General features: G+C 30.9%; 2 protein-coding genes across 3 annotated transcripts in view; both read right to left on the reverse strand.

Annotated features, from left to right (window-relative positions):
* Nucleotides 1–22,684, reverse strand: part of LOC105173929 (beta-glucosidase) — a 27,036-nt gene extending 4,352 nt beyond the window's left edge. The window contains exons 1-13 of one of the 2 annotated variants that reach the window (XM_011095849.2): nucleotides 22,469–22,674; nucleotides 22,232–22,301; nucleotides 22,021–22,079; nucleotides 21,816–21,891; nucleotides 21,606–21,683; nucleotides 21,412–21,499; nucleotides 20,942–21,245; nucleotides 20,400–20,515; nucleotides 20,091–20,308; nucleotides 19,949–19,980; nucleotides 19,722–19,824; nucleotides 19,530–19,638; nucleotides 18,986–19,435 (exon numbers count right to left, since the gene is read on the reverse strand). In XM_011095849.2, coding sequence (XP_011094151.1) covers nucleotides 19,189–19,435; nucleotides 19,530–19,638; nucleotides 19,722–19,824; nucleotides 19,949–19,980; nucleotides 20,091–20,308; nucleotides 20,400–20,515; nucleotides 20,942–21,245; nucleotides 21,412–21,499; nucleotides 21,606–21,683; nucleotides 21,816–21,891; nucleotides 22,021–22,079; nucleotides 22,232–22,301; nucleotides 22,469–22,579 — 1,611 coding nt within the window. In that variant the 5' untranslated portion in view covers nucleotides 22,580–22,674 and the 3' untranslated portion in view covers nucleotides 18,986–19,188. Of the gene's footprint in view, nucleotides 1–18,985; nucleotides 19,436–19,529; nucleotides 19,639–19,721; nucleotides 19,825–19,948; nucleotides 19,981–20,090; nucleotides 20,309–20,399; nucleotides 20,516–20,941; nucleotides 21,246–21,411; nucleotides 21,500–21,605; nucleotides 21,684–21,815; nucleotides 21,892–22,020; nucleotides 22,080–22,231; nucleotides 22,302–22,468 lie in introns of those variants that run through there. The other variant, XM_020697813.1, reaches the window with a different exon arrangement.
* On the reverse strand, nucleotides 8,503–12,384 carry LOC105173883 (beta-glucosidase-like). Its single transcript, XM_011095784.2, has 13 exons — nucleotides 12,134–12,384; nucleotides 11,968–12,037; nucleotides 11,757–11,815; nucleotides 11,588–11,663; nucleotides 11,404–11,481; nucleotides 11,202–11,289; nucleotides 10,795–11,098; nucleotides 9,969–10,084; nucleotides 9,651–9,868; nucleotides 9,538–9,569; nucleotides 9,310–9,412; nucleotides 9,135–9,243; nucleotides 8,503–9,014 (listed from the first exon to the last, which is right to left on the reverse strand). The coding sequence occupies exons 1-13, from the start codon at nucleotides 12,242–12,244 to the stop codon at nucleotides 8,765–8,767; spliced, it is 1,614 nt and encodes a 537-aa protein (XP_011094086.1). The 5' UTR covers nucleotides 12,245–12,384; the 3' UTR covers nucleotides 8,503–8,764.

Raw genomic sequence — 23,046 nt, forward strand, 5'->3', positions numbered from 1 at the left:
ACACAGTGATCTACCATCCTGTGCATAAGCACCTTCCACCTGAAACATTCAAACCAAAACTAACATAAGCAAAAACAACCAAAAGCTAGAAACACGACAAGCTTATATGCTCTTAGCCAGCTAGCTAGGTACATCAATATCTTCACATAAATCAGCAAACACACACACATTTATACACGAATAGAGACCTGGTAAGTGGAGGTGGCGGCGGCAAAGATGAAGTCCGCCGGGAAGTCTTGGCGGGTGAGTTTGGCGCCGACGTACTTCCCCACCTGAGCCATTGCAGAAGGCTGAGAGAAAGATAAGACTTTGTGTGGCTAAGCAATTAAAGGGATGGATTGTTGGTAGGATTGGTGAAACCAGGGTGGTGGCATTTATAGGCAAATTGGTGCACTGCATGCCCCTCCAGGACCCACACCCATCATATAATTGAGCAGAATTCGCTTTTACTGTAACATCCATTTCAATAATTTCTTCTACTAAGATAAATTTCCTTTGAATTATTGCCAAAAACTTATAATTTTGGCCCCAAAATATAAGGTGATTTATAATATTTGTCCCATATTTTTATAAATAATTAATATTAGTCTTACACTTTAGAAATACATCGCAAAACTAGTCCTACTGTCAAAAAATTGCAATATTTCGGACCAACTTTGCAGCTTCAGCGACTAACTTGGGATTAATTGTGCAATTATTTTCTGAAATATGAGATTAATATTGATTATATTAAAAATTATATGATTAATATTACAAACAATACTACACTTTTTAATTACAATTTTTTCGAATTATTGCTTTTGAATTTCAAGTTGACGTTTGTGGAGTAAAAACAAGTCTCCCACCCTCGTACGCCTTCTAGGTCCCCCCATCCCTTGTTCTCAATAACTAAGTTCAATTTGGGCCACGAGTACTTTTCACAAGTCGTCTGGCTAAATTCATTTAAAATATCTTATCAGATATTTTAAAAATTTATAAAATATTAAATTTTATTTTAAAAATAAACACTTAAAATATCTGGTACAATAAGATATTAAAGTTTATAAATAATTTCACATTTTATAAAATAAAATATTAGAACATTAGACATAATAAGGTCTTTTTATTAATTAAATGATAAAAAATGATATGATACTAATAAAATCAAATAAGTCTTTATTTTATATTATACTTTGTATTTAAATATTTTTCATATACTTTTATAAATAGTACACAATAATTTAATTTCAAATAAAAACTTAATCGATGATATTTTATACAAAAATAAAAAAATACCGAGCTATTATCTAAACTTTTGAATAGAAATAGCATATATATGTATATTCACACCAGTCGAATATTAACATAAATATATAATTCATATATTTTTTTTAGTGCAATAACTATTTTTAATCGTATAATGTCTTGAAATTATATTTTCAGTAAATACAATTTCAATAGCAATTTTATTTTTATAATAAAATATTTTCCCTTTTTCAATGCAAGAAAAATTAAACAGCAATAAAATTCTTTGAAATAACAGAGAGAGAGAGAATGTGTGTGTGAGAGAGAGATAGAAAGTGTGTCTGAATAAGGATATTTTTGTCGTATGACATATTAAACTTATAAAGCTTATAAAATTTAATTTTTTTTTAAAGAGCTTATATAATTCAAAGCATTTTAGTTTGATGGGATTGGTTAAATATTCGAAGTTCCATTTATTATAATCCGACAAAAATAGACAAGAAGGCATTTAACTATATTTTGTCCTTACAGCTAAATAGATCAAATCTGTGTTTCGAGTATAAACAAAAATCCTGACGTTGATTCACTCCTTTTCAATAATTACTTTTGGAATTAAATTATATCACGACTATGTTTCAATAAAATTAAAAGTTGTATCTTTTAATGTTACTGTAGTGATTTTTTTTATCTATTAAATATATTTTTATTTTCAAAATTAATATGTCACACAAATTTTGTGAATTTTGAATAATAAAAAATTTTATTTATTAGATGAAAATAAACATCAAGAATACTAAATTTAATTTTTAAACTATATGAAATTTATATGTAATAATATCAAATCTCTTAGGAGGGTGTCATAATTATTCCAAAAATTAATGATAAATGGGAATCAATTAGTCCAATTTTTCCAAAAAAAAAAAATGAAACAAGACAATATTTTAAAAGAATTTAACTCAATTCAATTAACCACACAGATATAGTATCAAAGTTTATCGAGGAATGGATACCATAATGCTCTACATTTCATCACAAGTATTTTTTTCGTTTTAAATAATAATTATTAAATTATATTAATATTAATAAATTAAGCAATATATTTATTCAATTAATATCGTAACTAAATAAAATAAATATTTTTTACAAATAAATATTCAAATACTTGATAAAATTTGAAAACGTAATCACAAACTTATTTAGAACGTGCGAGAAATGAAAACATTATTGGTGGTACCACCTGCCTGAGTATGAAAAGGTTGAAATTCATTACCGGATTCTGACACTTTGTCGTGATACTGACAATGCACTCATGAAGGAGGGGACACAAATTATGATAGTGATGTGATATGAGATGAAGGTCGCTCCCGTGAGTTGTCAGTTCTCGAGGCTAGAGCCAAGCGAAACGTGGTTAACATGCCACACAAACATTTTCTATATTTATTAAGTAAAATTAGGTTTGAAGATATTTTTACAATAAACATGAATAGCGGAATGTTTAAAGGACAAACGGTAGACCACGTGTTTGTCCCTTGAGGGACATCTCAATAATTTAGATCGAATGCTCGAATGGCAAAAGTAGATGACGTGTTTGTCCTTTACAGGATATATCTGGTTTGGGACTTTGTATTTCTTTATGAAAATGTTGAGATCCAAGTTAATTGGGAGCATGTGTGAGTGTGAGTGTGAGAGTGAGTCGTGAGCAGATGCATGTATGAATAAAAAAAAAAATATAGATCATGAGTTCTAATTATTTTCATCCAACTCTAAGCATAGCTTGTGGACTTCCTCCCAACTTCTAGCTGGCTGAAGGGTGAAATCACCGAAAGCTCTTTCAGAAATAATTTAGAGTAGAAGATCGGATAATGTGGAGGAAAAGATTTGAAAATTCATAAAAAAATTATTTATTTAATTCAATACAAAATATTAAAAATTAATAAAATTATAATTCTAGTTCATACTAGTATTTTAAACAATTCACGATAAAAAATGGGCAAAAATCTAATAGAGAGTAGCGGATTGGGTTGGTTGTTGGATGACCATTAAAATGAGGGGATATTGATAATTTTGCAAATAATAAGAGGGTGATGTGTAATTACATCAAACTTTAAGATTGGTTTCTTTTTTAGTTTATTAATGCGGGAATTTAATTATCATAACAAATGATGCGTATTGGAGTCCAACAACATTACAATATGATCGAGACAAAAGAGGATTAACTTACAAAATAAAGGTTGAGACCATAACGCAGATTGTCTATAACCAATCCCTGAATCTTGCTTAGAATTGCCTATAAATAAAGGTTTTAGTGCAATCAAAACGTAAGTCACTTTTGGTAACTCATGCTCCACACTTTTTCTCTCATGAAAGAACAAGGCCACGGGTTTTGTATTCCTTTTCCACATGTATAAGCTCCTTTTAGCTTCCGCTTTTATATTCAAGCATTCCACATCATTTATTATAACAAATATTATATATATATATACAAACTAATATATTCCTACCAACTACTTTCCTTCCTCACTCCCCACCTACCCCTTTCCTTCTTTCCTCCCCCACCCTCCACCTTCATCTCCATCTTCACCTCCATCTCTCATTTTCTTCTTCTTCCTACCCACCCTCCACCTATGATTTTCTTATTTCCCCTAACCCCACCAACTCGCTTTCCTTTTTCTCCACTTGCAATGCGACGCCACAACTCACCCATCGAGCTGCCAGCTCGACTCGCCGTCTGACATCGTCCCCCTTCTTCTTTTCTCTCTCTTTTTTCTTTTTTCTTTCTATTTATATATATACATATAAGGTGATTGGCCGGAGTTACTAGGTTGACCATCTTGATTTTTATATATATACCAGGACCGGCCTCAGATCCGATATTTTTATACATATATCAGGACCAACCTAAGATCCGATTCCCAATCGACAACCAATTAAAAACATTAGTTTTGAATAACATCCTAATTGAGCTATTCACAGTATATATATATAACATGAAGATATGCATCATTAAGCTTCGACCTTCATCATCAATCCTTGGGGAAAAGTTCAGAAACCCCCTGTGATAATAGGAATGTTTAGAAAATTCTTTATGAAATTAAAGTATCAAAATACCCTCCTGTGATATAAAATAAAGTTTAATAACCCCTTCCGTACAGAAATTGGGAAACACACGCTTTGACTGTGAATTTGCTGTGGGAATATCCTATTTTTTTTCTTTTACATTTTTGCCCCTCACACATCTAATATGATGCCTCAATTACGACAAATATATCCAAGCGAAATCGACTAGCAATAAACCATGTCAACTCTAGATAAACATATCAAATATCATATCAACAACAAAGCATGCCAAACTCCAACTTATCAATACTTTTAACTAGGAAAGTTGTAGAAGAGAGCAATTATATTAATTGAAGGATTAATGAAATAGATTCCTAAAAGTCCCCAAGTAGACAACTTTGTATCCAACAACTGTTCATATTATTTCTTGTCACCTTCCAAGCTGATGATGCCTGCTTACTAGTATGAAAACAGGGCGGGTCCAAATCCGAGACCCAGCCCACTTTGTGAAATCCCAGCCATCCCACTAGTTTTGTAGCCCCGTCTAGGGGTGCAAGATGAGCCGAGCCCACGAGTCGGCTCCTCTTCAAGCTTGACTTAAGCTCAAGTTTCTCAAGTTTGAGCTTGAACTTGGTTTTTTCTGTCCATCTTGTGAATTCACATCTTTTTTCCTTTTTTTTTTTAATTTTTTATTTATAAATATTATTTTAATAAATATTCAATATTATATCAAGTTTATCAAAATTCTCTATATATTAGAACTATTAGTCAATATATCTCACATTTTAATTTTATATAATAATAAAATATGATATTTTTATTTCTATTGTTTAAAAACAACCTTAAGCAACAATTTTGCAAGTTTTGATACTTTTTTATTTTTTGAAATAAATATTTAAAATTCACCATAAATTAGAATTACTAGTTAATATCTCATATTTTAATTTTAGAAAATATTAGATATTGCATTTTAGTTTGTGTTATCTAAAAAGAAGCTTAATCAATAATTTAGTACATTTTGACAATTTTTTTATAAATAGTATTTAAATACTTTTTTTTCTCCATACGTAAAAAAATATTTAATATAATTCTTATGAATTTTATCGTTATCATTTCAATATCCAATACAAAAAAATGCATTTATTTCAAAATTGTTACCCAATATATAATATTTTAGTTTAAGATGATGTTAAAATATTGTAGTTTGGTTTATATTAGCTAAAAATAGCTTAATGAATAATTTAGTATGTTTTGATAGTTTTTTTAAATAAATATTTAATATAATGCATGTGAATTTTATTGTAACAATTTCAATATCCATTACAATAAAATAAAATTATTCACTAAATATTAGAATTATTGGTCAATATCTCAAATTTTAGTTTTAGATGATATTAAACTATGGTATTTTAGTTTATATTATTTAAAAACAAGCTTAATCGATAATTTAGTGAATTTTGATAATTATTTTATGAATAAATATTTATAATAATTCAAATGAATTTTATCATTATGATTTGTTTATCCACTACAAAAAAATGCATAAATTTATATTATGAATAAATTTTTTAATATTGTATTTCAAAGTACAATAATTTATAATTTTTTTTAAATATTCAAATATTTTAAAAAGAAATTAGTTGAGCTTGTTCGTGAGCTCGAGCTCAAGCACCAGACAATATGCTGGAGCTCAAGCCTTTTTGCGGCTCACCAAGCTCGAGCTCAAATTTTTGGTCGAGCTCGATTCGTTTACACCCACCTCTAGCCCTGCCTCCTTAAAAACCCGTCCCCAAACTACCCCGGATGGCGACCCGCCAAATTTGCCACGATCGCCTCTTTAGAATGTTTCATCACTTAATGAATAAACTAAATCTAAAGAGTTAAATTGTTAATGGGTGAATCAATTGACTAATTAGTAAAATTAAAGATGAAATTAAAAAAAATTACTTTTTAGTTGGATTGTTAATTTCGTATCTTATACAAGTATATATCTCAAATTATGTATTAAAAATAATATCATTTTAGATGTAGATAGTTTTAAATAAAAAATATTTTTAATAAGTAATATCCTTTTAGATATAGATTATTTAAAATAGGTTTTTTTTTATCTAAAATAAATTAAATAATATAAAGAATACATTCAAGTAATATTTATTATTTCAATAAGTAATATTATTTTAGATTTAGGTGTTTTAACATAGTTTTTGATATACAATGAATTATATAATATAAATAATGCATTCATCTAATTTTTTAATTTCTCAATAAGTAATATCGATTTAAATTAACATAGTTTTTTTCTTAATCTAAAATGAATTATATGATACAAAGAATACATTCAACTAATATTTTATTTGTTAAATAAGTAATATCAATTTAGACTTAAATCCTTTAACAGAGTTTTCAATCTAAAATGAATTGTATAAGACAAAGTATATACTCAACTAAGTTTTTATTTTTTTTACTAAGTAATATCATTTTAAATTTAATAATTAACATAGGTTTTGATCTAAAAAAATTATATAATACAAAGAATACATCAAAATAATTTTTTATTATTTTAATAATTAATATCATTTAAATTTGTGTACTTTAACATAGTTTTTGATATACAATGCATTATACAATATAAACTATGCATTCATCTCATTTTTTATTTCTCAATAAGTAATGCAATTTAAATTAACATAGATGTTTTTACCTAAAATGAGTTATATAATACAAATAATATATTCAACTAATTTTTTCTATAGTTAATACTAAATATCATTGTAAATTTAGGTAAATTAACATAATTTTTTTTTATCTAAAATGAATTATATAATACAATAATACATTCAATTATTTTTTTACTTTTTGTATTTCTTACATAGAGTTAAGATATATGCCAAATTATTTAAGAATTTACATATAATACCATCATTTTTTATTAATATGAATTACATATGTATAAATAAATAATAAAAAATATTTAAAAAATAAATTGGGAAGGGTTTGGGGCGGGTCAGTAACAAAACCCGTTACCCATTCCGAATCCGGACCTGCCTCAGAACTGGTAAAAGGAGTACCAAACCCTGTCCGTGCCCCAGTTCCCCTAGCCTGATTGCACATCCCTACTGCTTAGAAAGTTATAAAATAATTAAGTTTTTTGAAATTATTAGTGACAGATAATAAAATTATAAACATGAAAAGTTGATTAAATCAACTACGGTACACACGTACAGAAATAAATTATATATTCACATCCATAATACAATAATTAAATATAAATACTATAAATTATTTTAATCATACTATAAAAGAAATTTGCAAAATAACAAGTCTTAAGGAAAACAAAAAAAGTTCAAAAAATGCAAATTGATTAAACAAATCCTACATAATCATTATAAAAAAAATAAATATAAAATATCCATCAATCAAAATCCAAATCCTCCCCAATCTCATCATCATTATTCTTTTTATTCTCTCTGCTGTGATGCAGTTTTCCTCTCCTTTGCGATGTTTTTCTCTCTTTTGCAACTAAAAGCCCTAATTTTTCAGCCCTTATTTTGTCTACATTCTGATTGAGCAAATGGCGCAGAATGGCGTTTGTATGCTCAACACCATCTTTAGAGAATGGCGCTGAGGCTGTGCCATGAGCAATGGCACAGCAGAGAGAATAGAAAGTTTTCCGACAACATATTCCTCTTGTTAGCTTATCTGAGATCTTGCATGCTTGTAATCAATACATTGCACAAATGAACTATTCTCTACTTATAATTCCTGTTACAAACATGTCACTCAGTTAAGATTAGAAAAAAAATAAAGTTGAGAGGATTGATTCACTAGTTAAGCATATCAGGAACCAAGAAGTAGATTATTTACTGAAATTTTCAAACCTATCCAATGTCAAATGGTTGAAATGGAACTTTAATTGGTAGAGGCGGACCAGTAGCTGATTGAAATGGATTTACAGGAAACCCACCAAATCCCAAATATGAGACCACACCTTCTACCATTTCCGTTTTCAGTCCCTAAACATATTGAAGTTCTAATTTAGCTCTTCAACTTTTAAAATATTAACAGTTTCGGTCTTTATACCTAATTAATGAGTATTTTGTCTTTTCAAAAAAAATATGTAGTCCAACTATTTTTTCCTTATGTTCATCTACGAGTAATGAATCTTTAGTCCTTAATAAAGACTTCCGGTTTATCATATTTGTGATTTATGCATAGACAAGATGACAAGAAGTACTATTGGATTTCATAGTTGAGAGTTTCATTACATAAGGAGAACCGAAATAGAGCCGAAAACCTTAATTTACTAGATAGAAAGCAAACGTTACAACTACAACAGGCGCTTCAAGCGCTTATTTGAACACAACTTAAGTTTGTCACTAAGTTCCCATATAAGAACTCAAACAGAAAACCATGTATCTTATTCAAGAAAAGGGCATGAACGACGATGAAGCATCTCTTCTACTCTTGACCTATTCGTTAACGGTTAACGACCCTTTTTTGATCTTTTCGTTGCTGCTTGGTCGTCTTCAATTAGTTCAACTTGTCTCTTGGGACGTGGAAGGATGCTTTTATTCAGGAAGTTCATATACCATATAGCTGACTGCTTGGGGTATCTGGTGCAACCATTGACAAAGTCCACGTAGTACATTCCAAATCGAACCGTGTATCCTTCTGCCCATTCATAATTATCAAACAATGACCATGCGAAATAGCCCTTGAGCTTCACTCCCAAGCTACACAAGCATACAAAAAAATATCTAGTTAAAAAAGCAATTTTGTTCAATTAAATTCAAAATTTACACTTTACTTTGATGACAGAAAGATATTAAAAAACAAACAACAATGAGACTTACTCCATGGCTTCCTTTGAGCTGACCAAATGGTCTTGATGGAATTTGATTCTAACATCATCCTTTAAAGCTGCGGCAATTGTAACGCTCCTGTCATTCTTTTCGTTCACCCCTACATGGAGAAATGGGGAATGTTAACTACACATAACATGATTGAAATAAAATCGCATGCTATTACCATTCTCCGTGATGTAAATGATAGGATCATTATACACATTCTTTGTGTGAAGAAGCAGCTCTCGGATTCCATATGGCACAATGTACAACCATTCGGAGGCAGCCTGCCATTGAATAACAACAATGACATGTCAGAAATCTTTTTATATTCATAAAAAAGAATAAAAATTAAATCTTGTTAGAAATTATTTTAAGTAATGTAAAAACAATAAAAAGTAGTTAATTTTACCTGTTCGCCAATGGGAATGCCATCTCGCTCCACTAAAAAGTTAGGTAAAAAATAGATAAATCAAAAGGTGTAGTATATGATAATTGTTATTCAAAGAAGTTGAAAGTACTTACTAAAGAATTCAACTTCTTGGTCCGAAGCATAAGTCGGTGGTGTACCGGGTGGGGTGGGTTTATATGCTGCCCAATAAGTAGTGTAATAATTCATTCCTATAAAGTCGAAGGATCCTTTTACCAATCTCGTTTGTTCTGGTGTAAATTTAGGTAGTCGATTTCCTACTCGTTCCCTCATAACCGGAGGATAGTCACCGGTTACTATTGGTGCTACAAACCTGAATTAATAAAAGAGTGAAATTAAAATTGATATTTATCGATGATGAAGGATTATATTTAGCTTGATGAAAAATGTATATAAAATTATTAATTACATACCATCCCCACATAAAATCGACAGCTCTTGAGGCAGCGTCGATATCAGCTTGAGTATTACTATAAGGATCAAACCATCCTGACATATTAGTAACCCCAATCTTTCCACCTTGAACGGCCTGTACAAGTTAATATTTTTTTTCCAACTTTAGTTTCATTAATATGTAGGAGATACGGGCCATTGATCTATAACTGAGGATGAACTGAGAAAGTGATCTTATAAAAAATGATAGGGATAATTTTATTTTTTGGATCCAAAGTATATTTCTTTTTCAATTTTAGTACTCCAGGTTTACAAGTCATCAGTCATGGTACCTAAAATTTTTAATTTTCATCCGCCTAAATACTCACCGTTAGGTTGACCGTTAAAACAAATGGTCAACCCAATTTTGAGGCGAAAATTAGGGGACATCTTGTCTATATAAGGACATGTTTGGTTGTTATTTTATGTATCACACAAAAAATTAGGTATGAAAAGTGAAATTATCCCAAAAATGATACAATAAACCAAACCAATCATTAAAAAAGAATGTAGTTTATCTTTTGTGTATTATCAAAAGAAAAATATAACCAACTTTAGAATAATCGAGCTTGTTTTTAATTTAAAAAATTACCAACCTAAGTCAATTCCTGATCGTCCAAAATTAATGCAATGTTATATCGTAGTACTTCTATTTGTATTCAATGAGAAAAAAAAAAAAAATTAAATACTATATTGGGTAATAGATTGTAACATACACAAAGTGTTGTGATGGGGATTAACTACAGTGTAATTTATATATCTTTAGATTAATAAAATGCAAAGATGTTAACTTGAAAAATATCTGACCTGATAGTTTTTTCTGTATATATCAACAGCTACAGCATGGGCAATAATTAAATAATGTGCCACAATATATGGTTCAGTTCCTGCATCTCCGCCATAACAAGTATTGTCTACTCCACGAGCACATCTATGTCCTAGAGCATTATTTTCACCAGGATGTGCTGAAGTTGAACCATGACCAGGTGGGAAGGATCCAAGAACGTATCCGTTTTTGGTGAATGTAACTGGCTCATTTTGAGTTATCCAAAATTTTACTCGATCACCAAATTCAAAGAAGCACAATTCTGCATATTCAGCAAAATCTTGCCTGTTGATAAAAAAAAAATTAATTTTAAAAAATTATTAAAATTCGCTTAAAGCGAAGGATGAAATTGTTGATCTATGTTGTGGAACTAATTTTTTTTACTTACACAATCCTAGGGCTTAAAAAGCCACCGTACTCCTCTTCCAAGCATTGGGGAACATCAAAATGGAAGATGGTTACGAAAGGCTCAATTCCTATATAAAAAAAGAGTTTAAATAATGAGATTGTAAATAATGTGTGTGTAATGTGTATATATATAATCTGCACTAAACCATTTTAATAAAATAAATGTGGAATGAAATATTAACCTTGAGACAACAAGAAGTCAATTAGATCATTATAGAATTTTATGCCTTCTCTGTTGATACCACCGCTCAATCTTCCACCTTAAATAACATTTTAAACAACTAAGTAAGCCCCGGTTGATATTGCTTAATTAATCAACATTTTGTAGTGTTATCGACATTGCTGAATTAATCAATATTTTTGTACCAGGCAATATTCTAGACCATGAGAGAGAAAATCTGTAAGCGTCTAAGCCCAGCTTTTTCATCAACCTCACATCTTCCTGCAGTGTCAGTTGAGGATGAGTTAGAGTTCGTAGCCCGATGATAAAAATATATAAAAAAAAACTAATAATAATTTTCAAACTTGTAATAACCTTGAATCTATTGTAATGATCAATCGCAACACAACCATTGGAACCATCGAGAATTTTACCTGTCATTCCAATAAAAATAATTATTAGCTACACTTAAACCACACTACACAAAAGAGATTTTACTTTATTAGAAAATTAATTAAAAAAATGCATTATAATTTGGAATAGAAAATCCAATTCGATTTATGAGTAAAGGGAGAGAGAATCAGACCAGGCCTCTGTAAGGCAAAAACATCCCAATTACTTAACGATCTACCATCCTGTGCATAAGCACCTTCCACCTGAAACATTCCAACACAAATTAACATACCCAAAATCAACCAAAACCTAGAAATACGTCGAGCTTAGCTTGCTTGTCCGTGTATAGGAATAGAGACCTGGTAAGTGGCGGTGGCGCCGCCAAAGACGAAGTCCGCCGGGAAGTCGTGGCGGGTGAGTTTGGCGCCGACGTACCTCGACACCTGAGCACCGGTGACGTTGTTGGCCATTGCAGAAGGCTGAGAGAAAGAGAGAGTTGCGTGGAGAAGTGATCAAGGGATGGATTTGGTAGGAATATTGGCCAAACTAAGATGGTGTATTTATAGGCAAATTGGTGCAAATTCATACACGTCCAGGACTACAGGCATCATATGTTACATTAGTTGGTGGCCATATAATTGAGCAGAGTTCATATCTATTTTCGTATATGTTTGAATAATTTCTTCTACTACGATGAATCTTACTTTATAAAATTAAGTAAATTCAAATATTACTTTGAATTATTGCTTTAGAATTTTCAAGTTGACGCGGACGCCTTGTCAGGTCCTTCATCTCTTGTCTACGTAATTTAGGTGCGTTTGGTAGATGATTGCATATTAATAGTAAGATTGATGATTATGAGATAATTAATTTTGCGATAATTGATTCTAAAAAATTGGTAATTATAGTGTTTGTATTCATAAGTTTATAATTACTTATGTAAACTTAAATTCCAAAGCTAGCTTAATTCCCAAGGTTAATACATGCCTCGCAAATACATTAATACAGGTTATTATTTAATATCTTTGCAAACTCAATATATATGAAAAGGATGAATAGCAATTTGTCCCCATGTGATATTGAAAATGAGCACATTATCCTCCTATGAAAAAAAATATAGTAATTTACCTCCCTATATTTTTTAAAATGAAGCAATTTACCTCCTTATATAAGGAGGTAAATTTCTTCATTTTAAAAATCATAGGAAGCAAAATTATTGTATTTTAAAAAATACAGAGAGGTAAACCGCTATTTATTTTTTCATAAGGGGTAATTTGCGATATCGCAAAAGGGTTGCTTGCATTTTTTCCTGTATGAAAAAAAGTAAATTACAAGCGGGTTGCTCATTTTTTCCTACATTAATACAGGTTATTATTTAATATCTATGCAGACTCAGTATATATGAAACAAAGTAAATTATAATGAGCTCCCTTGAAATTTGACATAATTATAAATACTCCATCATTATTTGAAAAATTATTAATACCCCTCTGATTTTAACGGTTGTCTAATAATTAATCCAATCCGTTAGTCTTTGTTAGGTTTTTATCTATTTTTTATGATAAACTTACCAAAATGCCCTTATGCACTATGAATTATAATTTTATTTCATTTTGAAAATTTTCTGAATTTTTTTTGTGGACCAAGTAGATAATTTCTTTTTCAATTTTTTAATTTTTTCCCTCCGCCTCTTTCGATTATATATTTTACAGTAAGGACAAAGATGATAATACCAGATCCACGTCCAAGAATTACATAGTTTCATCAAACATTATGGGGTATTAATCTGTAATTTTTTAAATAATAAATGTATTCATAACTATGTCAAATTTTAGAAAAGTTCGACGTAATTATCCTATAACAAAATATTGCAAATAAAAATAAATTCAATCATCTATTTTCTTAAATTTATGAAATTACAAATAAAAATAAATAAATTATAACGAAGTGGGGGTAAAATTATAATGTAAATTGAGACGTACACGTCGAGGTGAATAATGTATCCGTCCAGTGTCCACACTTCTTTGGTCCTACCTGCATTTCGGATGAGTACAGCTTATTGCACTGTCTCTCATGTAGAAAAGTTCCAAAACAAACGGCTGCCTAAAAATCAGTCTGATCTCATCAGATCAAAACCACAATTCGTCCATCTTTGTCAGGACTAAATCATATTATTCTTACTTTAGTACATGTACAGCAGCAACACATTATCGGCATGCCTTATTAAGAAGACAAGAAAATTCACAAAGTCACGAGAGAGCTGAAAAACGTGTATACTTGAAACAATGCCTTTTATACGAAAGTAAATTAATAATATTTTTTTATTTTAATTTTAAATTGGTTTTGTATTTTGTGGATAATCCACAACAAATACTACAACGATATGAATTTTTTGAGGCTATTTTATGTGCCTCTACAACTATGAAAATTGCCTCAATATGTATTGAAGGCAATTTTCATGGTTGTAGAGGCACATAAAATAGCCTTAAAAAATTGAAAATGGTATTAGTGGAATAATATTAAAATTGTCACTGAAAAATATATTAAGTGACAATAATTTTTATTTTATATAATTATCGGTGGCAAAAAATGCACATGTATAGAGTTGTCACTGTAGATAATTTAATAGGAAATAAACTAAGCGCAAGCAATCCAAGCACACTTCAAACACATGTGAGGTCTCATGCTATCGACTCTCTTCTTCTATACATCCCCCAAAGTCCCTCTTAGAATGATTTTAAAGTCTATTTATACTCGATTTCCCCCTCAATTATCTTTCCAAAGGCATGAAACAATGAAGTGAGCTCCCACCGATTAGCCCAACAGGCCCAAGCCAAAGGTATATAGTTCATATTTTCTACATGTAAATGAATATGGTAGGGCCCAAAAATAAATCCGATTTAGCAAGATAACTCAATGAACAATAGGGACACCACGTCAGACAAACTCTCCATGCCTCAGGCTACATCATTCTAAAAAATTTCCAACTAACTCCCCCTATATCAGCAGAATTTGCCAAAATAATCAGCTGGTAACAACATCCCAAATTTTTAGGTTTACAAGGTAATGACTATTCAAACAGTGATAACATCGTCAAGATAGTCCAAATCAGGTTTTAATTCTTTTGTTGGTTAGCTAATATCCATAGATTTTTAATGATATACAACTTTTTATAACTGACTCATGAATTTTACTCTGAACCCCCCTTATGAATGGAGGTCATGGAGTTATCTACACTCTTTATCTCTCAGCAAATAGCACGGATACACATTTTTTGCACTCCATAAGCTTACTTTTGGCTCCCATTATTATATTTCATCACTCAACATCGCTTATTTCACCATTGTCTTGCGTTATTTCAAGAACTTTCCATTATCTTTCAGTAATTTAGTTACTGATTTAACATTGGAGTGTTGATCTCTATTTTGCAGATTAGTCCCCAGATGATTTTAGGATTTTCATGAAAATCCTTCAACCATTGTGGTGTTGTTGGACCTCAGTACGTATCATTGACACCATTTGTGGGAACTATTGAGCTAAAGGAGTGACAAATGGCTAACTCAGACATCGGAGGTGACTCATTTGAGGGAAACACATCGCTCCCTACTGCAAGAGGTTCTACGGTTCCACCACCAGAATGGCCCCTGGGCGATCTCACACCCATGCTCCCGCTCTTGATCTGATAGCTCTACCTGCTTCTCCCTACGCACTCTTCGACGAGCAACTCAACCTGTTCATTATTGACACCTTTAATTAAGTGCTCTGAAGCTCACTTGTCTCCATTACCAGTGGAGTAAACTATCATTACAGTCGGAGAAATCTTTCCCTCAAGGAGAAAAAATGAGCATACAGATTGACTCCAACTATGCTCTAGCAGGATGCGCTTTCTCACTGATCCCAGCAGCAAGGAGGGGACCAAACAAAAGCCAATCGAAATTTAGCAGTTTAGATATATATGAAAATTAAATAGTTTATTTATATCTAGTTTTATTTTATATGTACTAGTCATTGGAGCATGCTGTCTCTGTGTTCATATAAAAAATAATTTTTTATATTTTAAAATATATCATAAATAAGAATAAAATGATAAATCAACAAATCACATTTAAAAAAAAAATAAAAGAGAATCAACTTAAGTTATTATTGACACAATAAAAGAATTGGTGTAATGGTATTAAAAAAACCTGGGGGAACTTTTGTTAAAAAAACTAGTATAATTACAATTATTTTTTAAAACTATCTAATTAGGGGTATAATTGTCATGTTTAAAAATTGGGCAGCGGCGTCATTAACCGTTGTTTGTAAAAAAAAAATAATTTAATCCTGTAAATTTCGGAGGTTGGCCATTTTGGTACTATTCAAATTAAAATTCGCATTTTGGTCTTGTAACTTAAAAAATTGTGGAATTTTTGTCCTTTTCGGCCGATTTGACAGAAAATTCCACGCCATCAGCTATGTCAACACCTAACTTGGGGCTTTCGGTGAATTTTATGACGTGATAGTCCATGTTGTAATTTTCAATTGCAATTTTGATCATGTAACTTTTAATATCAAATTTCGAGATTCTCGACCTGAAACATTTCAAATCAACCGTCGAAAGTTGGCTTCATATTCACCGACATATGACTCAACTTTATTAGTAAGATGATCTATGAGCTTTCTCCGTAACATGCGTGTAACACAATATAATATAGTGCACACGATAAAGAAGGCCAAATGAAGTTGGTTGTATTCATCCTATTAACACTATATTAACTAAAATTGTCCTCTACCATAGATGATAGGGATCAATTTATTAATTTATCGGTCATATATTCCAACAACATTTGCCCGCTTAGGAGGCGTGGGCATCGATTGCCCCAAAAGGGCGTTTACCCTTTGGGTCGCCTGCAAGGGATGAGCTTACAGTGGTGGAAGGCGAACTCCTTAGGAGGGTGCGGCGAGAAGAGGATCCAGTAGGTGGAGTTGTCTCTCCATGTTTTCCCCTAGATATGCAATCTTGTATCAAGTTTTGAATTGAATTTCCTCTCAAGAAGTGAAGTAAAATAAACCAGGACCCGCTCTCTTTAGTAGAAAAAAAAGTAAAATTGGGTAGTAGTAGATATTTCTCCCTCAGCCGACACTAGCATGAAGTAGCATGCTAATGGACCTAGGGATTAGCTGATTTGAAGGGACATTTTGGTTGCAACGTGCCAATTACACTTTGATCTCTTCTAAAAATATGAAATTTTACTTTCTTTTAAAATAATTTTGAAATTACACTTATACCCTTTCCAAAAAAAATTTGTTTACAACTGACCTCATTTTGTTAGAGTTTAGATGAAAAATATTGATGTTAACAAAAAAATTACATAAATTTTTAATTTTATCCCTCATTCAATATTCATCTAGTAATATTTTTATACTTTTAAGGGAATAATGTAATATATATAAAGTCAAATTATAGCCATTAAATAGAAAGTAGCTGTTAATGCATGAAAAAACTGGTCATCTTTTTGTACTCTTTTTACTTCCTATATATATGATATTATTGTTGCATATATCCTTGGAATTGTCTTATCAAGTAGTTCATCTATTGCTTCAAAAAATAAATGTAATAATAGTATCACCTCACTCCATGCTAAAGTAAAAGAAGTACACTTATTAATAAGAAGGAAACAATGACTATTTTTTTTTTATTTATAAACTAGTATTGTTTTTCCAATAGCTATAGTTGGGAAATAATATTTATTATAATTAGACTCTTTTAACTTTATATATATTACACTTACCCTTTTACAAGTTTAAAAATACTACTAGGAGAATATTAAAATGAGGGAACAAAATTAAAAATTTGTATTTTTTTTTTTTGGAACGTCAGCATTTTCTGTCCAAATTTTAATGAAAAGGGGTCAGCTGTAAATGGAGAATTCTCAAAGGATGTGTAAGTCTAATTTCCAAATTTTTCTAAGGAAAAGTGTAACATTGCATTTTGAGAGGGGGTTAAGTGTAAGGGGAAAATATAATTTTAGTCTTGTAACTTATGGAGGTGTCATTTTTGGTCCTGCACGAATTGATTTTCCTTCAACTTTAGACTTTTTACAATTTTAGTTATTTTCTCAAAATTTGGTCAAAAAATTGCATATAACTTACACATTACTTGATTTATTTATAATTTTAGTCCTGTAGCTTATGTGGGTGTGATATTTTTGGTCCTACGAGAATTGATTTACAGGACTAATATTAAAAATTAATTGGGTCAAGTGCAAATCACATGCAATTTTTCAGCCAAAGTAGCAAAAAAGAAAAACAAAAATTACCAAAATTTTAAAATTACAAGATTAAATTGCAAAAATCAATTTATGCAGGACAAAAAATATCATCTCACTAAATTACAGGATTAAAAATTTTATTGATTTTTCCTTAAAGTTTAATTAACCCTGAAAATAAGATTATGCACCACAATCTAATGTGTACAACTTAAAAACCTAGTACATCAATACGATCAACTACAATAAAATAAATCGATAATAAAAATTTTAATTTTGACCATAAATAATTAATATTTGCAATCGTCTTGGCTATGGAAAAAGTACTAATTACTATAGTTCTGAGCCAACAGCCATAATCAAATCATTTACTATAATTTTTAGTTATTGTTATTGTTTTTATATTATTTGCTAAACCAACAATTACTAGCCATCGCGTGGTGGTGCTAATGATCATTTACTATAAATTTTTATTTTTAGTTATGGAAAAAAATTATATCAGAAAACAACTTTTTGCAGGAATTGTTAAAAGAAGTCAACAGAGAAACTATGGTATTAAGAAGGGATAAAGCTCCTTTTCGTTTGATTTTGATATATAACGTAAGAATATTCATTTTTATATTATTAAGCAAGTTTTCATTACCAAATATATAAGAGCAAGTATGTTCTGATTGCTTTGCAGTCACCATCATGTCAAAAGGAAGGTCTTTTTAAAGTGATAAATACATGACTAGTAACACGGGACAAATATCAAAATATTTGCTGGGAGCCCATGACTATAAATTTATTATTTATTGTATTTTAATTTTAATTATTAGATTAAGGTATTATTGATGTGCCCATTTTAATTTTAATAATTTGGATACGTAATTAATTGACATGTGACAGTCGAGATAAATACATGGTCAAAACCAATCCTTAATCCATTTTCTTACGTTTGTGCCTTAAAAGGAGAATTGAAAATAAAGTTGAAAAAACCTTAATTTACTCAAAAAAACAACAAATATTACAACTACAACAGGCGCTTCAAGGGCTTATTTGAATACAAAGCATAACATTGTCACTAAGTTTACATATAAAGAGTCAAGAAGAAAAACCATCATCTTATTCAGGAAAAGGGCACGACTCAAAGACGAATCTTCTCTTCTACTTCAAAGCATTAGGCTTTAACGACCCTTTTTCCTTTTTGCTGATGCATTATCGTCTTCAATTTCTTCAATTTGTCTCTTGGGACGTGGAAGGATGTTTTTGTTCAGGAAATTCATAAACCATATAGCCGATCTTTTGGGGTATCTGGTGTAACCATTGACGTAGTCTACATAATACATTCCAAATCGAACTGAGTATCCTTCAGACCATTCATAATTATCAAACAGTGCCCATACGAAATAGCCCTTGAGCCTAACTCCCGCACTACAGAAGCATACAAAAATTATCGAGTTAAAGAAGAAATAAGAAAATTAAAAAAAAAAAAAAAACAAAAAAGTTGAACAATAAAGATACTTACTCCATGGCTTCCTTTGAGAAGGCCAGATGATCTTGATGGAATTTGATTCTGATATCATCCTTTAGAGCTGTGGTAATTGTCGCACTTCTATTATTCTTTTCATCCACCCCTACATGTAAAAATGGGAAATGTTAACTACATAGCATGATTGAAATAAATCGCATGGAAAAAGTCAAATAAAATGACTATTACCATTCTCAGTGATGTAAATGATAGGATCATTATACTTATTCTTTGTGTGAACAAGAAGGTTTCGGATTCCATATGGTACGATGTACAACCATTCCGAACCAGCCTAGCATCGAGTAACAACAATGACATCTCAGAAATTTTTTTATATTCACGAAAAAAGGGAAAAAAATGTCTGGTTAAAAATTATATTAAGTAATATAAAAACGAGAAAGAGTATTTAATTTTACCTGTTCGCCAATTGGAACCCCATTTCGCACAGCTAAAGAGGTAGAAACAAAATTAAGTAATAGATGTTAGTGTTTTCAAGTTAGACAAATCAAAAGGTATAGTATATGATAATTGTTATTCAAAGAAGTTGGAAAAACTTACTAAAGAATTCAAGTTCTTGGTCCGATACGTAAGTTGGTGGTGTACCGGGTGGGGTTGGTTTATATGCAGCCCAATAGGTAGTGTAGTAATTCATTCCAATAAAATCATAAGATCCTTTTACAAGTTTGGCTTGTTCTGGTGTAAATGTCGGTAGCCGATTTCCCACGCGTTCCCTCATAACGGGAGGATAGTCACCGGTTACTATTGGTGCTACAAACCTGAAATAGATCAATGGAATTAAAAATTATATTTTATCGATGAAGGATTATATTTTTTATTTATGAAAAGGGTGTATGAGATATTAATTACCATCCCCACATAAAATCGATAGCTCTTGTAGCAGCTTCAATATCAGCTGGAGCATCACTGTAAGGATCAAACCATCCCGACATATTGGTAACCCCTATCTTTCCACCTTGAACAGCCTGTACAAATTAATATTTATTTTTCAATAATTAATTTCCAAATCTTAATTAATATACAAGAAATACGGAGCCATCGTTCTATAACTGAGGATATTGACCTAACAGAAAATTATACAAAAGAAAAACAAAACCAACACTGAAAAAGAATGTAGTTTATAACAAATATATATATATATATATACATATATATGTAGTTTATCTTTTGTGTATGGTCAAAAGAACCAAAACTAATACCAAGTTATTTCGTAGTAGTTCTATGTCTATTCAATGAGAAATAAAAAATCTAAATACTCTATTAGGTAAAAGATTGTAACATTGATAAAGTGTTGTGAACATGTATTCCCATCTAACCCATTAGGGTGTCAAATTTATATATTGTTTAGATTTGTAAAATGTAAAAATGTTCATTTAGAAAAATAATCAGACCTGATAGTTTTTTCTGTATATATCAACAGCTACAGCATGAGCGATAATCAAATGATGTGCCACAATATATGGTTCAGTTCCCGCGTCTCCACCATGACAGGTAGTGTCGACTCCACGACAGCATCTAAATCCTACAGCATTATTTTCACTAGGTTGTGCTGAAGTTGAACCATGACCGGGTGGGAAAGATCCGACAACGTATCCATTTTTGGTGAATGTAACTGGCTCATTTTGTGTGACCCAAAATTTCACCCGATCACCAAATTCAAAGAAGCACAATTCTGCATACTCGGCAAAATCTTGCCTATTACAAAAAATAAATAAATAAATAAGAAATTAATTTTAAAATTCAATTAAAACAAAGAATGAAAATGTCGAACCCTATCATGTGGGACTGCAAAATTTTGCAGTCAATAAGTATTTAGTAAGAATTAACAAGCTGCTTCAACACACGAAAATTTGTTACTTACACAATCTTAGGGCTTAAAAAGCCACCATACTCCTCTTCCAAGCATTGGGGAACATCAAAGTGGAAAATGGTAACACAAGGCTCAATTCCTATAAAAAAAAAATTAAAATATGAGATTGCAAATATGTATATATATATATATGAAATCTGAATTAAACTATTTTTAAAAAAATAAATAAAAAATAGAATAGTAACCTTCAGCCAACAATAAGTCAATTAGATCATTATAGAACTTAATGCCTTCTCTGTTGATACCGCCACTCAATCTTCCACCTAAAATATCATATTAATGGACTATGTCAACCATCATGGATATTGCTTAATTAATAAGCGACATTTATCAGTGTTATCAACATACTTTTAGTCAAAAAGAAATTTATGATTTATTCTTTAAAATTTTCGTACCGGGCAATACTCTAGACCATGCGATAGAAAACCTATAAGAGTCTAAACCTAACTTTTTCATCAACGCGACATCTTCCTGCGATGTCAATTGAACATGAGCTCAGTCAGTAACCGGAAGCTTAAAAAAAAATAATAAATAAATAAATATGAACTTCCAAATTAGTAATAATATGGATCTAACAATTTTTTTAAAAAAATAAATTACCTTGAATCTATAATAATTATCAATTGCAACACAACCATTAGAACCGTCGGAAATTTTACCTGTCATTCCAATAAAATAATAATTAGCAATAATTAAAAACCACACCACACAAAATTGTTTCTATTTTATTATGAAATTAAATAAAAATGACACATGATTCGAAATAAAAAAATTTAATTCGATTCACGAATGAAGAGAGAGATGATCAGACCAGGCCTCTGTAGGGCAAAAACATCCCAATTACTCAATGATCTACCATCCTGTGCATAAGCACCTTCCACCTGAAACATTCCAACTCAAATTAACATACCCAAAATAACCAACCAAAAGCTAGAAACACGTCGAGCTCATACAGTCCTAGCTAGGTAGCTAGCTACATCAATATCTTCTCATAATGCCAGCAAACACACATACACACATGTGTCTGTGTGTGTATAGGAATAGAGACCTGGTAAGCGGAGGTGGCGCCACCAAAGATGAAGTCCGGCGGGAAGTCGTGGCGGGTGAGTTTGGCGCCGACGTACCTCGCCACCTGAGCACCGGGGCCGTTGTTAGCCATTGCAGAATAAAGCTGAGAGAAAGAGAGAGCTGTGTGGAGAAATAAATGATCAGGGGATGGATTGTTGGTAGGATTGGCGAAACCAAGTTGGTCTATTTATAGGCAAATTGGTGCAAGTTGGTATAATATGAGCAAAGGCATCATCTATTATATTAGCTGGTGGACATATAATTGAGCACAGATCAAATCTACTTTAATAATTTGAATAGTTTATCATCTCTTCCCATGAGTTTTACTTTGAATATTACTTGAGAAATCTCAAATTGACGTTGTCTTGGGTTCAAACAAGTCGCCCGCAGACGCCTTGCCAGGTCCCCAGTCCCTTCTTCTCTATATTTAATTTCAATTTGGCCACTTGATTGCATATTAATTATAGTAAGATGATTACTTTTAAAATAATTTATTTAAAAAAAGCACCAATTGTAGGGTTTGAATTTATGATTATGCAAATATCAATTTCAAAAGTA

The sequence above is a fragment of the Sesamum indicum genome, linkage group LG11 (assembly GCF_000512975.1).
Source record: "Sesamum indicum cultivar Zhongzhi No. 13 linkage group LG11, S_indicum_v1.0, whole genome shotgun sequence".
Lineage (NCBI taxonomy): Eukaryota > Viridiplantae > Streptophyta > Magnoliopsida > Lamiales > Pedaliaceae > Sesamum > Sesamum indicum.

What these genes read in the sequence shown, in the direction of transcription:
- LOC105173883 (XM_011095784.2), bottom strand. Translation starts at nt 12,244, where the DNA reads ATGGCCAACAACGTCACCGGTGCTCAGGTGTCGAGGTACGTCGGCGCC. An exon ending in ATCATTACAATAGATTCAAG is followed by an intron (nt 11,664 to 11,756) that starts GTTATTACAAGT and finishes CTGACACTGCAG; the next exon opens with GAAGATGTGAGGTTGATGAA. An exon ending in GTCGATTTTATGTGGGGATG is followed by an intron (nt 9,869 to 9,968) that starts GTATGTAATTAA and finishes TTATTAATTCAG; the next exon opens with GTTTGTAGCACCAATAGTAA.